Source organism: Apaloderma vittatum, unplaced genomic scaffold (assembly GCF_000703405.1).
Source record: "Apaloderma vittatum isolate BGI_N311 unplaced genomic scaffold, ASM70340v1 scaffold10836, whole genome shotgun sequence".
Classification (NCBI taxonomy): Eukaryota; Metazoa; Chordata; class Aves; order Trogoniformes; family Trogonidae; genus Apaloderma; species Apaloderma vittatum.
The window spans coordinates 15,613-25,268 of NW_009721259.1; the positions used below are offsets into that span (position 1 = coordinate 15,613).

The 9,656-nt window shown below is 38.7% G+C and overlaps 1 protein-coding gene across 1 annotated transcript; it reads left to right on the forward strand.

Moving 5' to 3' along the window:
• Positions 1 to 2,850: 2,850 nt before the first annotated feature.
• On the forward strand, positions 2,851 to 3,930 carry FUT9 (fucosyltransferase 9 (alpha (1,3) fucosyltransferase)). Its single transcript, XM_009871310.1, has one exon. It carries the CDS (start codon positions 2,851 to 2,853, stop codon positions 3,928 to 3,930), a length of 1,080 nt encoding a protein of 359 aa, XP_009869612.1.
• The last annotated feature ends 5,726 nt before the right edge of the window (positions 3,931 to 9,656 follow it).

The following is a 9,656-nucleotide window of genomic DNA, read 5'->3' on the forward strand; positions in this document are numbered from 1 at the left end:
TGAACATTTAAGAATTCTAAAATGAGAAAACTAACAAAAGGTGGTTGTTGTTTTTTTAAAAATTCCTTATTCAGTGCCCATGATTTCAAAAATCTTTGTTCCAGTTTAATTTTAAAATACTATCTTTGGAAAATCTTGATACTAGACTAGTAATGAAAGTTATACCTCTGCAAATAGTGATATGTTTTAGGCTACAGACAAAATCTTGAGGGTATACCAGAGAAACTGGTGTAAAAATATACCAGGAAAACAAGCGTTGGTATTATTGACCAAAAAGGTTGCATTTTCTCCCTCCTGCAGTGTAGCATAACCAGAAAAGAAAACATGTTTATCCCTTATGGAATGATTGAGAAGTCATTGTTGTAATGAAGTCATGATCAAACAGTTTCCATAACATTGAATTTTATTTCTCAGTGAACATGATGCGTTCACAAAATAGATTTTTTTTTGCAAGCCTTGTCTGGTGTACTTGGAGTTAACGTTGCTGGTACCCTGTTACTATCTCCTTGTTTGTGTTGCTGCTAAATAGCCTTGCGTGCTGATGGAATGCCAAGTTGTGCACTTAAAAAGGAGCCTCGCTAAGTTTTGTATGAGAAAAATAGTCTCTTACTGATGAAATTCTTTACTTTCAACTTCAAAAAAAACCACCTAGAAAATACTTGCTATGCCACCACACTCTGAAATGTACTTTATAACAAAACGATCAAAAGTACTGAATTCTTCCAGTCGGCAAAAGTCTCAGTAAACACATTTCTTTGACAAAGTTTTCTTTTCAGAGTCCAGCATGCCAGAGATTGATGGGGGAGGGGATCCTCAGAAAGGAAGTTTGTGATTCTGTGGTAGAAAGAAAGTCATGAAAGAGGAAGGGTGAGTTAAGGTTACTTGGCTGGTTGTCTTGAAACAAATGTCTCCTTAGCTGCACCTTTATAGCGAGAACTACAGCAGGAGATCAATGGTAATCTTAGGCACAAAAGAGACGGAAATAAATAAATGTGGAAAAGACTCCACATTTTGGAGAAAACTATTTTATGAATTCTAGTGTACAAAAAAAATGCAATCTGTACTTCCTAGCAGTACGGTCAAGCTACTTCTCAAGAAAACAGTGCTGGGTCCTGCACTTGGGTCACAATAACCCCAGGCAGCACTACAGGCTTGGGGAAGAATGGCTGGAAAGTTGCCTGTCGGAAAAGGACCTGGGGGTGCTGGTTGATATCTGGCTGAACGTGAGCCAGCAGTGTGCTCAGGTGGCCAAGACGGCAAATGGCATCCTGGCCTGTGTCTGGAACAGTGTGGCCAGCAGGGCCAGGGAAGTAATTGTCTCCCCGTTCTTGGCACTAGTGAGGCCACACCTCAAATCCTGTGTTCAGTTTTGGGCCCCTCACTAAGGGAAAGACACTGAGGTGCTGAACCATACCCAAAGAAAGGCGACAAAGCTGGTGAAGGGACTCAAGAAGAAGTTTTATGAGGAGCAGCTGAAGGAACTGGGGTTGTTTAGCCTGGAGAAAAGGAGGTTGAAGGGAGACCTTATCACTTTCTACAACTGCCTGAAAGGAGATTATAATGAGGTGGGTGTCAGTTTCCTCTCCCATGGAACAAGCAAGAGGAGAAGAAATTGCCTCAAGTTGCATGAGAGGAGGTTTGGACTGGATATTAGGAAAGACAAGGCTCACTCACCAATTATGGCCACAGGCAAGAAACAGAGTAGGCTTGGAGAAAAAACATCTATTTAATTTAAATAAAAACATCACCAGCAATAATTTATCAAACAAATCAAAGTAGGATAATAAGAAACACAATCAGATCTTAAAAGCACCTTCTCCTCACCTCTTTCCTCTTCCTGGGCTCAGCTCTGCTCCTCATTTCTCCACCTCTTGCCCCTTGGAGATCAGTGGGGCGGGGAATGAGGATTGCAGTCAGTTCATCATACATTGTCTCTACTGCTCCTTCCTCCTCAGGGGGAGGATTCCTCCCAGTCTTCCCCTGCTCCAGTGTGGTTTCCCACCCACAGAAGATAGTCTTCCTCAAACTTCTCCAATGTGAATCCTTCCAATGGGAATGCACCTCGTCAAGAACTACGCCAGCACAGGCCCCTCCCGTGGGGTTCAGTCCTCCTGGCAATAGTCTGCTCCAGTCCAGGATTGCTTCAGAGTCACGACCTTCTTTTGGGCACAGTCACCTGTTCATGGGAGGGGTACTCTACGGGCTGCAAGGCAGGATTCCACTTCACCATTAACCAACTTGTTCTGCAGGGGCTCAGCCTGCCATCTCTGCAGGCTGCAGCGGAACCTCTGCTCCAGCACGGCTCTCCCTCTGTGTACACATAGTTGTTCCTCTCACATCTCTCTCATCTCCAAAACAAAAAAGAAGCTACCCAGTGGCTGTTTCCCCCTCTTAAGTATGTTTATCACAGAGGCACTGATTTGCTCAGCCTTGGCCACAGGTGGGTCTGACTTGTATCTGGGGGAGCTTCTAGAAGCTTTGTAGAGGTGCCCCTCCACCAAACCCCAACAAGATACAAGCCCAACACACCTAAGTTCTAAGCAAAAAGACTTCTCAAGATATATGCTGATTTATATTAAGTATGACATGTATTAAAGTCCAGCTTTTAATTTATGTCAATTGGCTTTTAATGTGAAGAGGAGAAATACTGCCATTTTATCATTAGTAGCATGCAAGAACCCATACTCCCGCCACTCAAAGAAAATTCCTGAGGTTACGGTTCAGTGATATTGAAGTTCTGTCCATTTTGATGTCTGATGTCTGATTACTTTAACAGAACATATATATGTAATTTAATACCTGATGTTATTTTCTCTCTTTCTCTTCCTCTCTTTTTTCTCAGAGCAAATTATGACATCGGCATCTAAAGGAATTTTCCGGCCATTTTTTATTATCTTCATTGTCCTTGGTTGTTTCATGGCATTTATACTAATTTATATCAAACCAACAAATAGCTGGATCTCTGGTCCTATAGAGTCAGCCAGTTCAGTTTTGAAAATGAAGAGCTTCTTTACTTCCAAAACTGATAATATTAATGAAACTACTATTTTGATCTGGGTTTGGCCATTTGGTCAGACATTCGATCTAACATCCTGCCAAACAATGTTCAATATCCACGGGTGCCATCTGACTATTGACCGCTCGCTATATAATAGATCCCATGCTGTTCTCATTCATCACAGGGACATTAGCTGGGATCTGACTAATTTACCTCAGCAAGCCAGGCCACCATTCCAGAAGTGGATTTGGATGAACTTGGAGTCTCCAACTCATACTCCACAGAAGAGCGGCATTGAGCACCTATTTAACCTGACCCTGACGTATCGACGTGATTCAGATATTCAGGTGCCTTATGGCTTCATGATGGTCAGCACAAGTTCCTTCACATTTGAAGTGCCAAGTAAGGAAAACTTGGTCTGCTGGGTGGTAAGTAACTGGAACCCTGAGCACGCTCGAGTCAAGTATTACAATGAGCTTAGCAAATACATTGAAATCCATACCTATGGACAAGCCTTTGGAGACTACATCAACGATAAAAATTTAATTCCAACTATCTCCACGTGCAAATTCTACCTTTCCTTTGAAAATTCAATCCACAAGGATTACATTACTGAGAAACTTTATAATGCTCTTCTGGCCGGATCAGTACCAGTTGTACTGGGCCCTTCCAGAGAAAACTACGAGAATTACATTCCAGCAGACTCCTTCATACATGTGGAAGATTTTCTCTCCCCTAGAGAGCTGGCAGAGTATCTTCTGATGCTGGACAAAAATAACAAGATGTACCTTACTTATTTCAACTGGAAGAAGGATTTCTCAGTGCATCTTCCCAAGTTCTGGGAATCACACGCATGTCTTGCTTGTGATCATGTGAAAAGACACCAGGAATACAAGTCCATTGGAAATTTAGAAAAATGGTTTTGGGATTAATTTGTATGCGTGTGTGCGTGAGCGTGAGCACTTTTTGAAGAAGCCAGAAGAAACTTCAGTCCAAGTGGAGAGAAAAGGAAAAAGAAAAAAAAAAAAGGAGAACCTTATGTCATGGTTTATTAGCTAGCCTCTCTTGCCTAGCCTATTTATATTTTGTAAGAGATTTTAAAAGATTATCATCAGAAATCATCAATACTCAGTTTAAATTATAAGGTACATACTAGTTATGTGCAGTGAAAAATATTTAATTGTTATAATTTTTTAAACAGGGTTTTCCACATTTTCTGTGAAATGTGTCCCACTCTTACACTTAAAGTAGTCAATTTTTACACTTCTTTTTTTATTTTTAACATTACATTTGCTTTTTAACCTATTTGGAAAATGAGGACACAACTTTTAAATGCCAGAGAGAACATCATGTGTGTAATATTTCAAAAGACACTAAATTTTTATGGTTCATCTTACATTTTAAGAATACAATAAAGTTGAATGCCTACCATTATTCCAGTGTGATCAATTACACCCCTTTATAAGGGTGATGAACCTAGAAATACTGTTTTTAAAAGGTATTACAATATTAGACAGTCTCTGTTTCTAAAAATGTTTCCTAACAAACAACTCCATTTAGTTACTTTAGGAATATGTCTGTTCTTACCCTCTAAAGATTGAAGAAGTCAGATATAGAGAAGATGAACAATCTTAGTGACCAAAGTCCAGATTCATCCAGTTTTTGAGTGTATTTAAATGCAGCATGTCCTTAAGCTTCATTGTGTCTCAGGTCTTGCTTACCTGATCCTGAAGGTTGGAAAGCGGTGTTATACAGCTTTGATTTTTGACATAAGGTTTTATTATATCAGCCTCATGCACTGAATTTGGCTGGTAATAATGGATTTTTAGGACTAGGTTGTTGAGAAATATTAGCAATTTCTCTAATATTATTTCTTGAAAAACTCTGAATTTGTCACCAAATCTGTTGAACTTTAATTGTAGCTGGAAAACTGGCTCTTAAGACTTAGAAATGTGGGGAAAAAATGAACAGTTTATTTTGTGAAAGTAATATGATGAAATTCAGTAAATGTTAGCAGACTGACATATTCAACCATTCAACTCATTAAGCTAATGAATTTTGGTTTTTGAAAATATTTTATGTGACAGGTATAAACAAATGCACTCTTAAAAGCAGAAGTTGCTATCAAAATTTGAATACATAAATAGGTTCTCAAGTATTAAATTTGCTCTGATAGCAAATACAGAAATGGGATGATTATCATGATTGTTTAAAATGTCTGGTTTTAACATGTGTCATTTGATTTTATTAGTTTTTTCTTTCAGCTAAGACAAATATTTGATTGCAATATATATTCATATATATTGGTTTGATGACACAAATGTATGGATATGTTTTGGTATCAAATGAAAGCCAATAAGCTGTTTTTTCAGGTCAAAATGTTATGAAACACACCTATCAGAAAAAAAAAAGAAAAAAGGTTTAAGTAGAAAAACTTCAGCTTATGTGATGTATAAAACCCTGATCAAGCAAACTAATTGGTCAAGTACTTAAGATTGAACTTGCAGACAACAACATGCTGAAGTAAGGGAATAAGGGATAAACAATTATAAGTATTTAGCAGAAGATAAGGTGATTTGTGAGATTTTTATTTTTTTTTACCCCAGGCAGGAATAGAAACACAGAACATTGCAAGAGTAATGTAGTTAAATTTCTATAACAGGAAACTCCACAGAAATGTTACAGAAATGCTTGTGCTCTCCCTATGGCTTCAAAAGCTCTATTCTGGTCCAGATATTTATTTATACTGTTTATTGTTGACTTTAAAGCTAGTTTGCAATATACTGTGAACCACCTAAACTCACCAGCATTCCAGTACAAAACAAGATGAGCTTATGTTGCAAATGAATGTAATATAATGAAACTGAGTCTTCTTAAAACAATGTGCTGCCATGAATGCAACGTGAGTAGTATTTCTATCCTTTTGAAGGCAAGTGACAATAAGGTCTCACTGGTGTCTTCTCCAGGCTGAACAACACCAGCTCCTGCAGCCTTTCTTCACAGAAGAGTTGTTCCAGCCCTCTGGTCATTTTTGTGGGCCTCCTCTGGACCCACTCCAACAGTTCATGTCTTTCTTGTAAGACCACAAAAATAATCAGAGGACTGGAGGATACCAGGTCCCCTTGATCTTGGTGTTTTTTCTGGTGGTGTTCCTGCTTCTGCCTTGGCAGGGGCAGAGCATAGCTCCACCAGTCTATCTCTTTCTGCCTCCCTGATGCTCCTCAACTTTTCTACTTACTCTTGTAGCTCTGTAACCAGACTGAGCAGATTGTCTTCCTGGTCACAACACACCCAGCCACATGTTTTCATGGGAGTTCTGTCTGGGTCGCCACATCCATTCTGGCAAATGCAGAGGATAGAGCTTTCTGCCAGGTGGATACCACAGCTAAACTCCTTCTGAGAGGATGATGACCATCAGCTGAACTCATCCCTTGAGCTGGTAGGGTGACTACACTCTTCCTGCGTGCCCTCTCGTGTGAACTGCCATGCAAGTTGCCATGCCATGCCCTGGCTAACACAGCTGATATTCAGATGATAAATTTTTGTATTAATAACAAGTAAGTACAATAATAAGATAAACTACTTGTTACTACAAATATCAATTGGTGTGTACACAGGAAACTTTTGAAATATATTCTAAATTTTAAGTCTGTAAGTAACGTCATTACCCCTGTGAGCACTGGATCCAGTCAGCATGACTAATCTTGGGCTGAATTTTAAGAAACTTTGAAAGTATTTTGATGAAATTGGAAAGAGAATTGTTCTCAGAAATTCCACACAAGACTTGTACACTTTGCATTCACATGTCTAGAAGTGTTTCAAAAATTAATGAAACAGGAGAGAAATCTGATTCAGATTGAAATGGCCAAGAAACATGACGGAATCCTAAACAAGAAATGTGATCCGAATGCCTCATTGACATTCTTGAAGGATGTGAGCAGGAACATAAGTGAACCAGCCGTTTTATGAAGATTTTAAGTTGATCTACAAGTATCAAGCTTTAAGCAGTTCTGGATATCAAGAGCTTTGCTGACAGAAGATGAAGCATCCTCAGACATGTCCAGCCTAGGTGGTGAGTGATGTGAAGCAATGCATGTAAAACATCTGAACTCCATGCAGTATACTTACATCTACACACCTAACTCACAGGAGATTTATTCCAGTCTATATATAGCATTAAGTATTGTGATGTCTGTGTTCCTTCAGTGAGCTACCCTACAGAAACAGCTAGTATAAAAAAAACCCTCAAAGAGTAAATCACTCTTGAAGGAGATTAGCAAAAGCAATTCATTATGGAAAAGTATATTAGGTGGAATTAGTTAAAACAGAGAACAAGATATTATTTATGCCTTGATACCACTGGTAAAATAAGAGAGTCAAACAAGAAAAGATAAGTGAAAGATGAGAAATCACCCCAATTCATGCAATTTTCTCAACAATTTTATTTCAGACACTCAGATTATTTTATTTGCCAGTCCACAATAACCTTACATATTCACTTTTCACAGGTTAACTTGACTGTCACTCCAGAGAGAGAGAGTAATCATTATTCTTTCTTCTACAATGGCTTGTTTTGGATGTTTTTAGGCTCTTTATCGTGCACTGAGCTATCAACATTACTCCCTTTCTCAGTGTGGAAAGTAAGACCCAAAATAGATAAAACACTAACTGCAGATGCATTTCTACCCCACGGAATGTGAACAGATATCAAACAAAACTGGCAGCAGATCTTTCTAAAGCAGAATTTTCTTTTCATTTCACAGACAACCCAGCTACTACAGCAGTTCTTGCTCAGTATGAGATCTCCATTCCATAGTGATTCTTGGTTGCCAGTTTCTTTGAATATCTTTTGCCATCCAAGATGGCTGTACTCCCAGTTAACAAGCAGCCTGAGAGAGGCCCGCAGAATCTGTGAGACACATGCAGCAACATATTTGTCTTTTAAGAAACAGATCAAATAAAATGAAAGTTAGAGAACTTGAATGTGGGGATTTGTAGAGCTCATGCAGGGTGAGCAAGAAATGGCAAGATATGGCAATATACTCAGTACTGAGCAGTATTGAGCACAATAAATAGCTACTTGCAGTTTCTAGCTACTCATGTTTGTTTCCCAAACTGCTTTTTTTAAAAAAAAAATACCAACACACCATGTAATTTTCTCCCATGTCTAATCAAGCAAGTTTCAGTTCCATAAACAATAATGACATAAATGTATGGATATGTTTTGGTATCAAATGAAAGCCAACAAGTTTGTTTTTTCAGGTCAAAATATTATAAATCACATCTATCAGAAAAAAAAAACAAACAAAAAAAGATTTAAGCAGAAAAACTTCAGTCTATGTGAAGAAGTTAAGAATGGGACTCCTGTTGGCCTTGTATTATCTTTTATTAGACAAAAAATAACATAGAGGGGAAGTGTGAAGGCTGTCAGTAAACTAGTCATATGTCTGCTATGACTTCAATAATCCTTATTCGTGTTTTTGTTTGGTTTTTTTCTTGAAGTAAATCTTCATGTCATCATGCAACAATACTGTCTGGAGTTGATTCAAGAAAGACCTTAAGTACAGTCTAGAGAGGGTCAGTCTCAGCCATACTTGATTTTCCTCTTGGAGGAAAACATTTGTTTAAGTCTAGGTGAGGCTGTGAGTGATCAACTGCATGTGCAAAGTACAAACAAGAAGCATGTCTGTGCAGACTGACAAGGAGGATTCTGACTGTGGAGCAAGTTAATCAAATACTCAGGTGTTTCCCTGGTCAAAACTAGTATGTTATGGAGAAGAGAGTCCAGGGGAAGTATTTGTGTATCTACCAGTTGGTGGGCTTTTTTGTTAATATTGGCTGACAGTTCTGTTTTGGTTGGTTGATTGGTTGGTTGATTTTAATATAAGTGAGTGTTAAATGTTAGAAATCAATCCATATGGTTCATACAAGATAGTTATTTCAACTTCATCTTTTGGTCCTTGCTCAGGCAAGTCTTCCACCAGAATCAGAAGTTGGAGTTCCCCATGCTAGTAATAAAGGCTAGAGCCAAAGGTGGAATAGCTGGGGTAAAAAACATGAATGTTTCCTTTCCAATATTTGAATACCTAGTTCTGGGGCTATAGCCAATTCTACCCTCAGAGACTCAGTGTAAAATTCGTACTTACTAGATATGTTCATAAAACTTTCAGAAACAACAAGAAATTGATTAAATTAAACCATGCAGTAGTAATTTTGATTCATGGCACAAATGTCACAGAGCGAAACATATGATAACACTGTAAACTCATAAGGAGTAATTAGGCCTAGATACATCACTCTGCAGTCTTTATATTGGAAAAAGTCACTTCATTACGCTATTGGAAAGGTAATTAATTGGGCATCTTCACTGTCACTATATTCTCTGTGCAATTAGCTGAAACCAACAGTCTCAGTGCAGTGAACAGTTCAGAGATCTGCTCACACGGCAGAGAGCCTCTCACCTCCAGGTTAATAGCCTGAATTGTGAGTGGGTTGGTACAGACCACTGTCTGGCAACCTCTGGTAGATGACTCAGTGATGTCAGCCAGGTTTCTCATTCAGGAGGCAAAGAACTGACCTGAGACTCCTCTGACAACTCCTATGCATTTCTTGTCATGCTCATGGGGTGGCTTGGGACACTCCTGCAGTCCATACCACG